General features: G+C 43.6%; 1 protein-coding gene across 2 annotated transcripts in view; it reads right to left on the reverse strand.

The window, feature by feature from the left end:
- Positions 1–5,796: 5,796 nt before the first annotated feature.
- The window catches only part of YWHAZ (tyrosine 3-monooxygenase/tryptophan 5-monooxygenase activation protein zeta), a 46,498-nt gene continuing 33,206 nt past the window's right edge, over positions 5,797–19,088 (reverse strand). For both annotated transcript variants that reach the window (XM_085895757.1, XM_085895758.1), the window contains exons 4-6: positions 9,643–9,806; positions 8,772–8,867; positions 5,797–6,501 (exon numbers count right to left, since the gene is read on the reverse strand). In XM_085895757.1, the coding sequence (XP_085751883.1) occupies positions 6,451–6,501; positions 8,772–8,867; positions 9,643–9,806 (311 nt within the window). In that variant the 3' untranslated portion in view covers positions 5,797–6,450. The remainder of the gene's footprint in view (positions 6,502–8,771; positions 8,868–9,642; positions 9,807–19,088) is intronic.

A 19,088-nucleotide genomic window follows, 5' to 3' on the forward strand; every position in this document is an offset into this window, starting at 1 on the left:
TTTTCATATCTCTCTCCTCCCTCCCTCTCATCCCCCCCCCCCCACTCCCATCATCCTCGCATCCCTCCCTCCTGCAGTATAGCAACATTTGGTGAGGCATAGCTATACCCACCTCCCCGCGCTTCCCCTCTGTGATGTATTGCCCTTCCTCAGGTTCGAGGTGAGTGCATGTGTAACACACGGAACCAGTAATGGAGCTGAGTGTTGTGAATAAAACCTTCGTGAAGTTGAGTGTATCTTGGTCTGTCTGATTATTTATACTTCACGACATCACACCTTCCTTCCTGCCCTCCCTCAAAGAAGCGACAGGTTGGAGGAAAAGAGGTAGAACGCGGTTGAGATGGGAGGATTGTGTGAGGAGGGATATCCATACGGTAGGGGCGGTTGGATAGGGAGAGAGAGAGAGAGGGATGGAGGAGTATCACTATCAGGGTCAAGGCAGGGCAGAAGCTTGGTGCCATTGGACCTCACCCCTTATAAAGGAAAGAGGAGAAGGAGAATAATTGTTTGGTTCCGGGGCCAAAAGTGAAATTATACAAGATTTTCCACTCTACCTACCTCCTCTTGATAATTGTATTAACAGGAAAAGGTACAACTCGACATCTCTCATCCACGGATAGTTCTCGTATTTCCTATTTCCGTGAATAATTTGCATTCAGGAACAGAGCAATTATGGTTATCCATTTTGAAATTGTCATTCTTTGTTTAAATCCTGAAAATATGTTTAAAAGACGATTTGAAATCACAGAACTCGTGCTATCAACGGTAGGTTAAAGTGCCCATCGAGCAGAACCGAGGCACTGGAAAAAAAAACAAGCTCAAAGGAGCTAAGATGTCATAAAATGATGTCATAAATGATCCTCTTAATCATAAAGACATCCTCTTAATGATGTCATAAAAACGAATATGACGTCATTGTGATGTATCAGGTTTGTGATAAATTATCTGTGCTAATGCCCGGCTTGATTCCCACAAACAAAATATAAACAGCTTGCCTAGTTTCGGAGATAATCGTATCGGCGATTTCCATTAGCGGTGATATTATGACATCAACTTTTTTTCAAGGAAGAATTTCCAAAATCGGAGATGGTTACTGCCTGCGCCTGGGCTTTCTGCATATACATGGCAAGTTTCACAAAGATCCGATGAAAACTCTGGGTTGTGAAACAAAAATGTCAAAAAATAGGAATGACGTCATAAAAATTGATATGACGTCATAGTGAAGTATCCTATGTGCAGTAATTCATCTCTGCTAATGCCCTGTTCGATTCCAGCAAACAGGATTCAAAAAGCTTGCCGAGTTTGAGATAATTTTTTAGGCGATTTCCATTCGCAGAGATATTTTGATGTCATAACTTTTTTCTAGGAGGAATTTTCAAAATCGGAGATGGTTACTGTCTGCGGAAGGTAATTTTACATATGCCAAGTTTCAGGAAGTTTCGATGAAAACTGTGGGCTGTGAAACAAAGTAGTTTCGGAGATAATGGTATAGGCGATTTCCATTAGTGGCGATATTATGACGTTAACTTTTTTTCTAGGAAGAATTTCCAAAATCGGAGATGGTTACTGTCTGCGCGTGGGCTTTCTGCATATACATGGCAAGTTTCACAAAGATCCGATGAAAACTCTGGGTTGTGAAACAAAAAATGTCAAAAAAATAGGAATGACGTCATAAAATTGATATGACGTCATAGTGATGTATCATGTGTGGTAATTCATCTCTGCTAATGCCCTGTTCGATTCCCGCAAACAGAATTCAAAAAGCTTGCCGAGTTTGAGATAATTTTTTAGGCGATTTTCATCAGAGATATTTTGACATCATAACTTTTTTTCTAAGAGGAATTTTCAACATCGGAGATGGTTACTGTCTGCACAGGGTATTTATACATATATACGCCAAGTTTCAGGAAGTTTCGATGAAAACTGTAGGCTGTGAAACAAAAAAAGTCCACAAAAACAACGTGAGTAAGACTTAGAGATCCTCCACGAGGATCTAAAAACACCCCACACAGCACATGCACAAAAGGCCTCCATAGTCAGTGATACGTCATTTCGAAAGTCACGTATTACTTCATGATGTATTCCGGGAAACACGGGGTAGGCAGGACTTAGCCAATCAATCAACCTGGTGGGAGCTAGGCAGCAGTGACAATTGCCTAAGGGCCAACTACACCTATATGGGTGTGATTAACGGCTTAACATCAAACGCAGACCCGATAGCAACAACCGATAACTACTTTTAAAGACAGGTGTGGTTGACGGTGGAAGATTACATTAGGTACAGTTCGACAAGCATTGTTGACCGATGTATGAATATCGCAGACGTGATGGCGTTCAGGAACTTTTTTCCATCCGTAAAACTCTCACGCACACGCAGCTTATCCTCGACTTGGGAGGAGGAGGAGGAGGAGAAGGCGAAGAAGGAGGAGAAGGAGAAGGAGAAGAAGGAGGATGAGGATGTCCTGCATAGCACGACACTTGCGAAATCCATAAAACAAATTTGACCTCAAAAATAATTGGTGGTTGAATTCAATGACCAAATATGCAACTCCTCTTCAAAACCCAAGTCAATTTTAGAAATTCAGCCTATGTTGTCCTTAAAATGAATTTGTTAAAAATTGAGGATTTTAGAAACATGACAAATTTGTTGACCTTTGGCCTATGTTGACCTTTTGACCTCAAAAACAATAGGCTTCTTCCTTATGAACTCTACCATGTGGTGAAGTTTCATGAAGATCGGTTGAAAGGTGTGATCTGTAGGTGATAAACATAAAAACAGAATAACACACGCAACCAACCAATATTCTGTACTGTACTTAAAAAACTTCTATTTTTTCTATATTCTATTTTTCAAGATATAACATTTCAAAAATGCAAAAGGATATCGGGAGGGATGGAATGCCAAAAAGTATGTAAACAAGGTAGGGATGGTCACAAGGAATTATCATGTGAAACCATCCCTACATCTTTTTTGAATAATGATCCAACCTGGAAATAAAATACATCCCACTCGATTTGGTTAGCTGAATCGTGTGCGTTGTGTCAAGTGCATATTAACTAGTTAATATTTAATTGGCCAGATTCATACATTGAAGCAATCAACATACACTATCATTGCAAACAGATGCAGGGATGGACAGGGAACAACCATTATTCAAAGAAAGATGAAGGGATGGTTTCACATGATAATTCCTTGTGACCATCCCTACCTTGTTTACACACACTTCATGGCCAAAAGTATGCGGCCACCCCTTCTAATTAGTGGATTCGGCTATTTCAGCCACACCTATTGCTGACAGGTGTATAAAATCAAGCACACAGCCATGCAATCTCCATAGACAAACATTGGCAGTGGAATGGGTCGTATTGAAGAGCTGAGGGACTTTCAACGTGGCACAGTCATAGGACGACATCTTTCCAACAAGTCAGTTTGTCAAATTTCTGCCCTGATAGAGCTACCCCGGTCAACTGTAAGTGCTGTTATTGTGAAGTGGAAACGTCTCAGAGCAATAATTGCTCAACTGTGATGTGGAAGGCCACACAAGCTCACAGAAGGGGACGACCGAGTGCTGAAGGACAAAACGTGGAAAAATCATCTCGTCGGTTGCAACACACTTACGAGTTCCAAACTGACTCTGGTAGCAACATCAGCACAAGCACTGTTCGTTGAGAGCTTCATGAAATGGATTTCCATGGGCGAGCAGCTGCACACAAACCTAAGATCACCATGCGCAATGCCAAGCGTCGGCTGGAGTGATGTAAAGCTCACCGCCATTGGAAACGTGTTCTCTGGAGTGATGAATCACGCTTCACCATCTTGCAGTCCGATGGACGAATCTGGGTTTGGCGGATGCCAGGAGAACACTACCTGCCCGAATGCATAGGGCCAACTGTGAAGTTTGGTGGAGGAGCAATAACGGTCTGGGGCTGTTTTTCATGGTTTGGGCTCAGCCCCTTAGTTCCAGTGAAGGGAAATCTTAACGCTACACCACACAGTGATATTCTAGATGATTCTGCGCTTCCAACTTTGTGGCAACAGTTTGGGGAAGGTCCTTTCCTGTTCAAGCACGACAATGCCGCCGTGCACAAAACGCGGTCCATACGGAAATGATTTGTCGAGATCGGTGTGGAAGAACTTGATTGGCCTGCACGGAGCCCTGACCTCAACCCCATCGAACACCTTTGGGACAAATTGGAACGCTGACTGCGAGCCAGACCTTATGGCCCACCATCAGTGCCAGACCTCACTCATGCTCTTGTGGCTGAATGGAAGCAAATCCACACAGCAATGTTCCAACATCGAGTGGAAAGCCTTCCCAGAAGAGTGGAGGCTGTTATAGCAGCAAAGGTGGGACCAACTCCATATTAATGCCAATGATTTTGGAATGAGATGTTGGACGAGCAGATGTCCACATTATTTTGGCCATGTCGTGTACTATGCCTACAACCTTATGTATTTAAAACAAAAAATTAAACACGCGTACACACACACATCCTCTTACCTGTAATTAGAGGAATGACAAATCAGCTCTCAATCAATCATCCCAGCTGTGACTAGGATTACTTCAATCACCACTTGGCCCTTCCAATCAGAGAAAGCTGCATAAAGCAACCAAGAAAACTCACACAAGCCCTTTGCCGTTTCAAACTCTACCCACGTTCCTCCACAACTGCAGTCATTTATAGACATGCATGATAATCCCAATGCTACATGCCACCATCAGTCATCGTACCAGTAACAATCCAAAAATTGGAAGAAAACATCCAAAATGTTCCCTCAAAACCTTTCACTTGCAAGGTTACTTTGTATAGTTACAAGGGCAAACTTACAATCATAAAAGGAAGCCCCATATCATAATGGATAAGGAATACATGTAATAAGCTTGATCAAACTTGCATTTTCTCTGCCAGAGGTCACCCTGGCTCATCCAGATTGAGGCCAGTCTTCATAATTAATTTGTTGGCATTTTCAGACCAATCTGCAGATAAGAGTCCAATGGTGGTCAAGTTGACATCCAATTACACTGCAGGACATCCCAATGTCGTTGATCCCAATAATTTCCCATTTTTGTCTTCACCAAGTCTCATAAGGATAATAGTCACATAGTCCACCAATGGAAGTATACCATTGCCTTCTCCAACAATACCATTGCCTTCTCCGAACCTTGACCAGGTGAGTTTTTAATTTTTTTCTTCCAAAGTTAATATCCCCACCGTGCTGTACATGCAAAACTCCCTTGGTCTAGTGATGAATGGAAAACAGTTTGTTGAAGGAGGGTTCTTTCACTTTCCTTTCAAATTGATTCAATATTTTTTCTATAAACAGCACTTTTGTGTGTGTGAATGTTTGACTACATATATATATATATATAAATATAATATATTTCTCCGACATCAAAATACTTTACTGCATCCACCGAGACCAATGCTCATACATGAGCAAGGCTCAACTCTAAAATGCTTTAAAGTACATTCATAATCATTTCGTATGCAGCCTGTGGCTGCTGGTTGCATCATTCCTGGAAGCACAGCTGTGCCACTGATGCAGCACCTCCTGTTCCCAGTAAGCTTGTACTCATTTTGCTGACCGTGGAAGGATGACAGGCTGAGTCAACCCCACATGGTGTTATTTAACAGCACAACAGGGGCTCAAACTCAGGATCACAAGATTTTAAGCCAGCCAGCTTAACCGTTAAGCCAACACCAGGCTTTGAAGTACATTGTGGATGAAGAACATACAAAAATTACTCGTAAAACTAAAATAATAATTAAAAAAAAAATTCAATTCCAGTCTCATCAGGGTCAATGCAGTATATTTGTTTCCACTGTCTGCTTTGGTTCGACAAACATCTGCACAACATCCTACAGTGTAAGCATGCACACGGACCGATGAGGAAATGGGGTTAGAGCTGGGTGGTTAAAAGGACAAAATACAGACCATGAGGAATGTAATGGCAATTAGAAGAAATTGAAGGGGGAGGGAAGGGGAAACTTTCAGCTTTAAACAGGGGCAAAATTTGGAGGAAGGGAGAAATCGAAATGGGACAAAAAAAATAAAAAGTAACGGCAGATGCAAAAGAGAAACAAAGCAGGAAAAGGTGGAAAGAGTTCAAATATTATTTGGTGATGGCACAAAATAATATTCAATTCCCATTACCAAAACAGCAGTTGAAAGCGAGACTGTGCTATTACATAAGAAATAGATGTTGCCTCCTCCCCCCTCCCCTTTTTGTAGAGGTTAACCACTGCTTTTCAAAAGTTGATGTATAATCGGGCCCTGTAAAATAGTTTAACACCAACTGAAATCTCATATCAGGATTACACAACAGTCACAAAAAAGAAGAAAAAAAAAAGAATTGAAAACCTGCATATAACTATTTTGGAAGGGCCATTTAAGCATACTGTAAATTCAGACAGTGGTTGGCATATCAAATGTGCTTTCTCCCATCTTCAGTTTTCTTGTCCTTCACCGTCCTCCGCTTGGTTGTCTGACGCCCAAAGCTATGGAGAAAGGGGGGAGGGGGCGGAGGGGAGGGAGTAGTAGCATGATGACTTTACACAAATCGAGTGAGGGAAGAAAAAAAATAAAAATAAACTTAATAAAGGGGGATCAGAGCTGCTGTAATCATTCCTACCAGTTTAAGTTTGTTGTGATAAGATGAAATAATTACCTCCACCACCGAAGGTGGAGGTTTTGTTTTCACCCCTTTCTGTCTGTTTGTTTGTTTGTTTGTATGCAGGATATCTCAAAGTTGTGGAGGGATCCGGATGAACTTTTGTGGACGGGCTCGGTGTGTGACAAGGATGAACCGATTAGATTTTGGTGAAGATCCGGATACTATAATTTTAAAAGCGATTCTTCACCAATGAGAGATCGTGCTAAAGTGATGTATAGCATGATATCTCAAAGTTGTGGACAGATTCGGATGAAACTTGGTGGACAGGTTGGGGGGGGTGTAGCAAGGACAAATCGATTCAATTTTGGTGAAGATCCAAATAAGAGATTTCAAAAAATATATTTTAAGCAAGTCTTCACCATTGATAGGGTCAACAGCACGTGATATCTCAACAAGGACAAATGTGTCCAAGAGCAGCGTCCTAAAGGTTTTGTCGGCTAAAAAAAAAAAACAAACAACAAACAACAACAACAACAACTTCAGATATTTCGTCACGTGCCTTAATTAAGCCAATAGCGAGACCCGTCATAATGCATTTACGATATATAGTGTATTTACGAAATAAAGTGTATTTACGAAATTACAATACGATAAATGGAATAATCTTTAAATAGTAACGTGAACTTTTCAAAACTTTAAAGCAAATGTCCGAATATATTTAAAAGTTCATGATAGACGCTCTCAAAAGGAACCCTCAATGTGAGGATGTGTACATGTGCTTAGTATTTAAGATCCGGATCTTGTATATGCAAGAGCCAAGTCCTAGAGGTTAAGGTCTTGTCTTCACAATAATAATAAGAAGAACAAGAACAAGAAGAACAAGAAGAAGAAGAGCAACAACGCCGAGCTCTCTTTGAGCAGCGTTCGCAGCTAAAAATGTATTGGGCCCGATATGCTCTTCTTACATGGTAGAGGTATGCGCTCTTTCGAGTGCCCTTCCAGTTGAACATGTGAATGCCACAATCGAGCATTTAAATGATTGCTTTATTAATATTGGGCAAAAAAAAACAAAAAATTCCCACTGTAAATAGATAGTTTGCAGATCCTTATTTGAATTCTTTGTTTTGTTTTTTTTACACATACACAAATGAGATAAAAGACAATGTAGAAAAGTTTATCAAAAAAAAAAAGTGCAAGGAATTATGGAACAAGCAATGTCCTCTTGAAAACTTTTACCTCAAATTATTCAACCCCAAGTATTTATCATAAACTTATCACATTTCTTTAAATTCTGACAAATCTCATGCTCTCACCGTCTCTCTCCGAGAGGACCGTCTGGCAAACCTTCTCTCAACTTTCTTAACAATCCTCTTGAGGAAGTTCAGTCATTCAAACTTCTGGGTCTCGCTATCAGCCACAATCTTTCTTGAGCAAACCGCATTTCAAAGTTGGCCAACAAAACCAGCCACAGACTGGGCGTTCTCAGTCATACAAAGTCCTTCCTTGGCACACTTGAATTCCAATCCACGTGCAAGGCCTTCATCTGTAGCTTGATAGAGTACTGCTCTCCCCTCTGGGCTGGCTGGCTCCCTTTCCTCACATATTGCTTAACTTGATGCCATGGAAACCAAGCATTCAAGATCAATTGAACTTTCCACGCTGAATCCGAGTCTATGGGTCTATCACTTCGCCATTGCAGACAGGTTGATGATCTCCGTCTTCCACCATCTCCTTTCTGATCTTGCACTCTGCTCTTTTTTTTTCCATGCCTTCCACTTCACTTCCAAGTACAATTTATGTGTACCAATCATCACAACGTTCATTTAGCTTTGGAAAAAAAAATATACATTCATGTATATTCTTAACAAGATTTATCAAAATTCATTAACTACCAACTCTGTTGATAGCTGTTGCAGACCAAACAGCTAAACAGCGCAACACTTGTGTCAAATAAATTTTACCTTGCTGAAAGAAATGCATTGCACTTTTAAAATCCAATCAAATTTGATCATAATTTTCGTGATAGTTATAAAACAAAAACACAAATACAATAAAAAAAACAACAAAAATAAGTGGCAGAGGCAACTGTTGAATTGGTAAAGTATATCCACCTCCATCACCCATTCCCACTGTCAAACAACCAAAAGCCCTTACTGTGAGATTGTCTCGCAGCAGCTGCATGATGAGGGTGCTGTCCTTATAAGAATCCTCATTCAACGTGTCCAATTCAGAAATGGCATCATCAAAAGCCTGCAGTTAAAAGTAATAGACATCAGTATCACAATGAAAAAACAAGACAGAGCATCCAACAATGCATACCCTCAATGGGGTGCGACCCCTTTCACAAACATGGGGTGCTGCATTAAAATAGGCCACCCAGCGGCACGATATTAAAGGTTATCTGCGTGCGGATACGTACGGACGCACGAACCTCTCCCATCCCTTTGGGAACAAGCAAGAACGAGAGTTCAATGAAATTCCTCAAAAAGTATTTATGACTCCCAACATGTTATTTACGCAATGCACATGCAAGGGGAAGGAAATTGAGGGAAAGGGGAAAAGGAAAGTTGGAGTTAAAAAAGGGGTAGGGGTTAAGGAAGACAAACGAATGAATGAGCAAGCGAGCAAATGAACAGGCATGCGCACACACACAAGTGGTTGGTTGACGAGTAGTCAAAAGGAACAACGTTTTAGCTTTTGGAACCGCATCTAGACGTTTCCTGTGACTTCAGTCAACGATACAAGAACTAATGTGTAAAGCAAGCTGTATAGTTTTGTTTTTAAAGAACAAGTCCTTTTTTGGATCGTTTGTGATATTCACTTTGCTGATATTTATAAATGTATGCTGAGCAACCAGTGTCTATTATTATGAAATTGCAGGTCATGATGCCCAGGAATGAGAGAAAAACTTGCAAGCTGAAAATTAATAAAAACAAATCTGATGTCTATCCACCAACTCTATGACCACTCCCACAGCATTCCTCAGAGCTTTGAGCCGTCGATGACATTTCTTGCATCACCATACCCTTTTTGCCACCTGGCACGCCTCTTCTGGAGAATTGACAATTTCGTAGAAGAAGACAGAGAAGTTGAGGGCGAGGCCAAGGCGGATGGGGTGCGTTGGACTCATACTCTGCTTGCTAATGTCGAACGCCTCTTGGTACGATTCCCGCGAAGAGGCCACAATTTCTGAGAAAAAGAAATGGCAAAAAAGCAATCGCTCAGGCAATGTCACTGCAAATAATGGTATTAAAAACAAACAAACCAACCAAAGCAAAGAAGAGGCCAATTCTAATATTTTAGTGTTTTAACTTTATGGATTATCCAAGATGGTCATCACATTACATCAGGCAGAAAGGTCTTCCATCAGTTGCCACAGATTTGAATTAGACTTTTTTTATTTATTTATTTTAACATTTTTGAATACAATGTCGAGGCTCGTATGAGAGCTAACACACAGAAGGTAAAACAAAGGTTGCAGGAGACAAGAGGGGCGAGAGAGGGAAGGACAAAACAGTGGGGAACAGAGATGTGAGGAGATCTGTGGAAGGGCGAGGGATGGGGTGGGGAACACGGGGTAAACAAGATGGACACAACAGGGACATTCAGGTCCTTCCTTACACGACGGGGACTTTCAGGAAAGAAGGCAGGGAATTTGAAGGATGTGGGTTTGGGGTAGATTAAGGGGGTAGAAAAGATTGTGGTTTTTGGATGGGGGAAGATAAGAGATGGTGGTGAACAGCTACTTTGAAGACCTGGAGGGAAGAGTGGGATTGAAGAGTGTGTGGGAGTTTGTTCCAAAGGTGGGAAAAAAGAGGAATGAAAGAGAGAAGGTGAGCTGTGCTTCTCGATTTTGGTATTTTTTTTACCAAAAGGGGGTTGCTGGTGGACCTTAAGCACCCTGCGGAAATAAGGGTGGGACAGATAGCAGACAGGGCGGGGGGGGCACGCCGGAGACGAGCCAGTGGAAGACAAAGACCACGCAACTACCTGCGGTAAGAGAGTGAGAGACCAAGAGACTCAGCCTCATCGCTGGAGATACCAATGATCCTAAATGCCTTGGTTTCCACAGCGTGAAGCCGAGAAAGGTGAAAGGCGGGAGCACCCACCCAGAATGGAGAGCAGTACTCCATCAGGCTGTGAACTAAAGCTTTATATGTGGTCAGGAGCTCAGGTTGGTCAAGGAAGGATTTGCATGATGGAGGATGTCCAGTCGACGACTGGCTTTGGAGGCCAGCTTGGAAATGTGGCTTTCCCAGGAAAGATCATGGCAAATCGTGAGACCCAAAAGCTTGAATGAAAATACTTCTTCAAGAGGATTGTTGAGAAAGTATATGGGGGGAGGGGGGGAGTTCCAGATGGTCTTTTCAGATAGACATCGTGAGAGTTTGAGATTTGTCAGGATTGAAAGACATGTTCCAAGTCTTTGACCAGCTTGTGATTTTATCCAGATCTGCAGAGAGTGAAGAAGCTGCTGTTTGCCAATCTGAGGAATGACAGATGGTATGACAGAGGGTGGAGTCATCAGCAAAGAGATAAAGAGGATTTTGAAGACCAAAAGCAAAAATACCCCCAAGAGGGAGTGCCGGTCATCTCTGCCAGAGGTCGAAAGTAACTCTGTGCCAGACTGGAATAAGGGCAGTTCATAAAGTACGTACGCTCTACTTCCGGGTTTCAAAACCAAGCACCCCCCTCTGTATGCAGGCTAGTGACCACCCACCCACCCCCCTCATACATCGCTAATCGCTTGCAAAGCCAGCAGTTCCTTATGAACCGGTGTTTGTAAGTCATGACGATGCAGTCCCTCGCGGTGTAATTTACCTTTTTCTTTTAATATCCCAGCACGTCATTTATGAAAATATAAGTATAAATTGACATTTAAAACAATGTTAATGTCATAAATGAAAGCAAGTGTGCATATAAAGTTGTGTTCCATTGTTTTAGTTAAATCTGACAAAAGCTTCAAATGTAATATTTGTCTCAGAGAGTTCCGGTTCTTAATTTAATACTTTTATTTTTGTATGTACTTTATGAATGGCCCATACGGGGAATCAGAGCGAAGTTTGAAGGGCTATAAAATCGGAACGAGAGCAAATTTCCAAAAAATGGCTCGTGTTGTTCTAGATAATAGTCCGTAGTATCTGAATCACTAATAACATTTGATCTCTCTTGATAAATGAGGGAGGAGATACGACTTGAAAGACGATTTTCGCAACTTTGACAGCCTCGTGACGTTGACCTCGACCTTGGACGACCTTGAAAGTTATATCGTTGTGCATGTCCCATCGACCTCTATCAATTCCACTATTGGTTATTTGTCTCCACTCGGTTTGATTGTGGACGGACGGACGGATGGACGGATGGACAGATGGACGGAAGGACAGACTTTGAGACTGTTATTATTAGGTCATCTCTACTGAGATGATAGAGATGACCTAAAAACCACCAATGGCAGTTCATTCACATGGAAACTAATTACAGCACAGCAATGTATACTCAAAACAAAGTCAAAAAAAAAAAAGAAAAGAAGATAATATATATATTTTTTAAAATTGTATGCATGGTCGAGGCTCAACGGTGGAAGACAAAGACCAACAACCCCGTACTTGTATCCGGATCTTCATGAAAATCGAATCAATTTGTCGCAGTCACACACCGAACCTGTCCACCAAGTTTCAACCGAATCAGTCGACAACTTTTTTCAGATATCGTGCTATATATTAGTCTAGCCCTATCTCTCAATGGTGAAGAATCACTTTTAAAATTCTAGTCGTTGGATCCGGATCTGGATCTTCATCAAAAACAAATCAATTTGTCATAGTCACACACCAAACTTATCCACAAAATTTCATCCGGATCCGTCCACAACTTTTTGAGATATCCTGTATGCAAACAGACAGAAGTGGGTGAACACATAACCTCCTTCACCTTTGGTGGTGGGGGTAATGACAGTAACATAAAAGGGGAACACCAACATATGCATGCACACACAAACACACACAACAGGGGGAGTGGCAAAGAGCAGGCGGTCCAACCCCATCGGAACAGCAGCAGAACAGACCTTTAGAGGGCACAGGTGGCAGGCGGGCAGCAGGAGGTATGTTTGTGATTCACGATTCATCCCAATGGTGTGGTAATGCTAGGCTCCTCTTTCCGGTATCAATGTTCCGGTGGGCTCAGACCTGTATAATGGCGTTTTTTTAATATTTTACGCAGGTTACAGAAATATGTAATGGCCCAATGACCCATTACGTATTCATACATGACGTGCACATCATTGACACATGGTAATTTTTCAAAGTATTCCCACATGGGGCTTCGCCCCTCCACCCCCTCCCACCATGATGAGAATGGTTATTTTACTTCCAACTTCAACTTGAATTAAAAATAATTTGCCGTACCGCTATGACTATTGCGGATCGCCACGTCGGTAAACGGCACAGGCTTTCTAAAGCACACTCGATTCATATAAAATAACCAATTGGCAATTGCTTTAAAAACAGGAATGAAGGCAAAGAAAAACGTGATTGCTTGTGCGGTGCTCGGATGCTGAGGGTTGAAGTTAAAACCTACTGTCCCTACTTCCTGGTATGTGTTGACATCATAGGTTTCACTGTTCCAGGTGTAGCCGAGTGCGTCGAAGCATTTTGAATCATGTACTGTATTGGAAGATTGTAATCACCTGTCTTCGATTTGCTGGTGATGCAACAAGTTTTTTTTATATTTTTTCCCATATTCCGGTATAGTCAGAATTCCAATACCAGTTATATCGATAGGAAAAAATTATACTGATGGCAGGCTCAGTCTAACCAGGATATCGATACATCACCGGACCCCGGAATTAATGTTGTGTTCAGTACCTAGAGCAAACGTGTGGAGTCCAAGGACTGATGTGCCCGTCACCTCTCTCTTGCGGCAAGTCTCCACCCAGGCCACAATGGGCCAAATCCCAAGTACAAATGCCCCACCAATCAAATCATGGACAGGGAACGGTCCAAGGCCCACCTCCCCTTTGTTGATGGACAACTGCCTTCTCTTTCAGAAGTGAGAGGGAAAATGCTCTATCACCCCCTCCTCACTCACCAAGCCTCGCTTGGTTCGATACGAAATCTGTGACAGGACATCCCTAATCAATGCCTACTAATGGTTACAACACCTTCTCTCAGCGGTGCACTAACAAACAGGATGACATCCTTATCCATATGTTCTCATCGAGGGTTTCTAAAAGTCCAAAAGCTAATCACTTGAAAACAATAATAAATTGAAGATGCTCTTTCACAATCTTTGTCCACTCAGCTTGACATTTTATGCAGGTGGACAGGTCTAAAAATATCCTCTTAATTACTACTAATCGCTGTGGCTTTACATATATTGGGGTGGCATAGCTGAAAAATATATTGACACCAATTGTGCATTTAGCAAGACAAACATCAAATTTTTCACCCCAGCTTGTTGGTGAAGGAAGCTCTGGCCTTGGTAGCAGTGTCTGTCCCCAGACATGACATTCCTGGTCGGTCGCCCTCTTCACATACCGCTCTCGAGCTGCCATTTTGATGGAATCAAATGCACGTTGTTGTTCATTGCAAACAGCTTCTTCTGCGTTTTATCCACATAACATCAGTGCTGGTGCTTGGTCGGTCGTACAAGAGGATGAAAAACCTGTCAATGCAGTGCAGGATATCTTCCGGTATGGCGCTTAGTGCCGAGGATACCTTCAGTAGTGCATTTATTAATTCCGGAAGCACAGCCCAGATGGCCATGTCAATCTTCTGACCATCCCCAGCAAAGCTGGACACAGTGTCGCACCGTCTTAGCATGAAACCTCGGCAATGCCCGAGCCTTCTCTGGGCCAAAGAGATAAAGAGGATTTTGAAGACCAAAAGCAAAAACCACCAATGGCAGTTCATTGTCCACAAAATTTCTGCCATCTGCCATTCTGCAAAAAAAAAAAAAAGCCCAGCTGCCATTTTGTTGGACGCCAAGTACCGGAATCGCTTTCCAGTTTCGAATGCCAGCCAGAGTTAATTTCTTGGTTGCAGCCCGTGCCGCGTGCCACAGACACGGCCAACACCATGTCTGTCAACCGTCCGGATCAGGATCTTGCAGTGGCCATGCTATGCAGCATTTGACGCATGCAGCAACATGCGACTGTCAGCTACCTTATGGCTGCATGGAGCGAGTGATGCCAGATCTTCCAGTGGCGGCTTACTGAGAACTCCCTCTTTCATTCTTGATGACAAGCTGTTTGTCCTCCTCATCGAACCACTTGAGGGCAGCTTGTGACAGGAACCTGAACAGCTCCGTTTTGTTGCCGTCCATGCAGAGGAAGCTCTGGCAATTTTCTGGTATGGCTGCTGCAGCTATGAAACATCTGCGCACTCCTTTCCCACGTTTTGCTCTTGCCTTACCTTTCAGCGAATCCTCTGTGTAGGAGTCCCACACTTGATCCAGGCGTGACGCATCCTGCAGTTTTGTGGACAGGTAAGCAATGAAGATCAGACTGGCATACTCAAAGTTCTTGGCAGCAACTGGCTTCAACATCTGGATGATGGTAGCCCCATTAGGAACTATACTGGTTGCAGGAGCGTTTGACTGGGCCTCAGAAAGGTCTTCCAGAAATACAAGGTCACTTTTGGCACTTAAGACGGAGGCTTCCACCAGAGTGCTGGAGGGTACGCTTGGTTCTCGTGGCGAAAGAACTAAATGTTTCTGGCCCTCATCTGGTAACCAATGTAGAGCCACGAGAGGAGTTCAATGTAATTCTTCAGAAAGGGCAGTTGGTGTTTCCCTTTGCTTGCGGTATTCAGGCCTGGGCTTCCAAACACCTTCAGCTCGTTGTGACGAATGACATCATCAATGGGCTTGGTTCTTTCTAGCAGATGCTCTCTGGTGAATGTCTTGAATTGCTCCTGGCCAATCATGCTCACTTTCTGGACAGCCTTGACCAATGACCTGCAATTTCATTTGTGTCAAGGACAATCAGGTTCACACTTTCCTCCTCGAAGGGGATGCCAAGGTCTTCTATCACGTCGACGAGGGAGTAGACATCTCTGGTAAATGCAGTCCACACAATGGCTGTCTGGTAGTGTTGAAGTGTGTCCGCTTGCCACCCCCACAGCAGGTGCCCATCTTGGAACTCTTCTATCGCCCTGGCAACCTCTTATTCTGCCCAAATAATTTGGGTTTTGTTCTCCAACATGTCTACATGTGTGTGTTCATTCGCCTTCACTTCCACCTTCGGGAGAAGAGTTCAGCCGGTCAGTAAACCAATTGAAACTGCTAGCAGCCATTTTGTCAAAATGGCTGCCATGGCCATCTGGCGCCGAATCCACGATGTCTGAATTTCCAGATCTGTTCACAATATATTGGTCCATCTCTGTGCCAACAATGATACTTGTATCACAAAATGCACAATAGGTTAGATACGCCACGTCATTAATTAAAAAATAGGTTTGAGCCTTTCACTTGTCTGATGGACAAAATTGCCTGTTGCAGACAGTGGGACAACCTTAACATCGAGCCATGTCATTGCTAGGCAGTGAGGTCTCAATTGTGATTGGAAAATAAGTAAATAAACAAGCACCCATGAGATGTCATGAGTAACTATAACATCTCGTAGGTGCTTGTATATTTATCTCATGGTTGCCTGATACTTCCATTCATCAGCAAGGTCATGGAATCCATCATGGCAGCTGACATAAAATCATTCCCCTTCTCCAACAGCCTCATCTCAGATCAATTCGGATTCTGACCAGGTCACTCAACCTTGGACATGCTGCTTCTACCCCCCCCCCCAACAGTGGTGGAGGCCCTCAATATCAGACATGAGATCAGAGCCATCTCTGGCCATATATTGAGCTTTCGATACATCTGGCATTCTGCTCTGCTCTCCAAACTGTCTGCCTGTGCAATCCAAGACAAACTCCACTCTTGGATTACCGATTTCCTACACACTCTCAAAGCCAATATGTAGCACTCAACAGAACCCATTCATCTTCTCTCCCTGTCAAGGCAGTACTCTAAGGCAGTGTTCTAGGTCCCATCCTCTTCCTAATCTTCATCAGTGATCTCACTGACTCTCTGGAAAATCCTCTTTCTCCCTTTGCTGACGACTGACTCCACTCTCTGCCGTTACATCCCTCATCCTTCTGATAGGCAGGCAGCAGCCTCTTCCCTTTCCTCAGACCCTGAAAAAAAAAAATCACAAACTGGTCAAACACTTGGAATGTCTTTCAATCCTGAGAAATCCCACTCTCTGTCTCCGTCTCTCAAGAAGGCATCGCAAGTCCTCCCATCTACCTTCTCAACAACCCTCTCGAAGAGGTTCAGTCACTCAAACGCTTAGGTCTCACTCTCAGCCACAATCTCTCATGGGAAAGCCGCATAATCAAAGTTGGCCGCCCAAAGCCAGATGCATGCAGCAACATGGGCATCTTCCATCATGCAAGGTCCTTCCTTGGCACACCTGAACTCCTATCCACTGACAAGGCTTTCATCCACAGCTTGATGGAGTGCTGCTCTCCCCTCTGGGCTGGCTCCCCCACCTCACATCTTCCTGAGATCCCACGGTGTATAGTACTTGGTGAAGAGTAGGTGAGCTATCGCTGTCACCATGGCTAAATTCCAAATTGCTACACTAATTACTGCTGGAAAGGCAATGGCAAACCACCCAGTACAACCCTTGCCAAGAAACTAGTTTGGCAGCACCAACGCTCTGTAACAGAGAATGGTACATCAGAATCAAATCAGACAAAATTTTGGACCTGCCCCCCAAATGTTTATCAATTACAATCTTCCGTTTCAAGGGGAAACATGCCTTTTGAGTTAATCACCCGCATCTTCTTTCGTATGCAGCACACGGCTGCAAGTAGCATCACTGGCTGAAAGGAGCACGGCTGTGCTGCTGATACAACCGCAGATTAGAGAAGAGATGCCTGCCTACCACATGTGTCTTCTCAGTGTCCGCTCTGGGGCCTTTGATGGAGGACGCAATGGGATCTTTGATGTCCACAAACTAATGCCAGCAGATGGGATGCCTAGTTTAATGTCCATTTGAGGGACGGGACAAACAATGATGGCTTGACCTGCTTGTGAGCCATCTTCTGCATTCAAAAAATAATACATCCGAGCGGGTTTGACGGTCAGCTCGGATAGAAAACTTGATGCAACCGAGTGTTAATCAACCTTCGTGACTACGGAAAGTGAAAACAGAATTCAAATTGAATTTAAAATGAACGCGTGAGGCCGCTCGAAGCAAAAATCTCCATATTCTAGGAACCATTCCCAACATCATTATACAATTTTAAAACCCACATTTATGGCCGTGAAATAAATACAGTACTCTCAGTGTGTGCATTTAATGGCTGTATCCAGGACAGAGCTGGACCCCAACTAAAAAGGACCCTCAGGCCACCGAGAAGCTCAATCACTCGCTGTCTGCACGTCTGCGCGGCATCACGTGACCAGCCAGCTCGCCGTCGGATGAAGTGCCCTAAAAAAAGGTTAAAACGTCCGTTTTTCACCGGAATTCTTTCAGGTACTTGTAGAGCACATCCCCAAACCATCTAAAATATCAACGTTAATCTCACAGACGCTACAAATAAGCAGTCCCTCAGGAGGACAGGTTACGAGGTGAAGCAGTGAACGGAAAGCCTGTGGTGTCCCTTCCAGAGTGTCACCGTTATTTGAATTGAATATATTGTTGTGGTTACCAAATTCGCAAACCACCATTCAGGTCCCTTAGGTGAGGTATTTCGGTAAGTACATGTGTAGTTAGGCCCAAACCCGTTGTCTAGTGGGAATACATGTCATTTATGCGTGCTGCGACTCTTCAGGATAGCCGTTTTTCTTTTGCTATCTTTATTTTGGACCAACCGCCATGATTACCACCACAACCACAACATCAACCACCAACCACAACGCCGCTTCACCACAACCGCCACGACCTTCCCGTCACACCTCGCAACCGTCGCATCGCCACCGTTCTTGCCCCGCTGTGGGTACCGGTGTTGGACTCGTGCAGGGCGCGCGCCGAACAGCGTGTACAAAATCACGGATTTTGTGCTTCAAAAACGGATCAAAAACGACACACGCCCACTTTTTGCCGTCCAATCGGTGAGCGAGGGGCGAATTGGCCACGCCCCCAGGGCGATTGATATATGCAAATTTATGGATCAAAAAGCCTTCACGCCCACTTTTTCTCGGGCCAATGGGGAGCGAGGTGAAAGGTTGAAGGGAGGGGGTCAAAGATGAGAGGGCGAAGCTACGGGGCTGAGAAAAGGACCGTGTTCGTCAGTCCAGAGAGTCCAGAGGCGGAGAGTAGGAGAGTAGGAGAGTCGAGATCAGAGAGTTAAGACTTCGCGGGCGGTGGAGTTGGCGAGAAGGAGCTGGTCGGCGTCGTGTGTTGGAGTCGGAGCGGAGGGGACGGAGCTGTGGAGAGGCGGCGAGGGCAGACGAGGGGGTGCTCGCGTC

The sequence above is a fragment of the Eptatretus burgeri genome, chromosome 9 (genome assembly GCF_056783735.1).
Source record: "Eptatretus burgeri isolate ZD-2024b chromosome 9, Ebu_testis_v1, whole genome shotgun sequence".
Classification (NCBI taxonomy): Eukaryota; Metazoa; Chordata; class Myxini; order Myxiniformes; family Myxinidae; genus Eptatretus; species Eptatretus burgeri.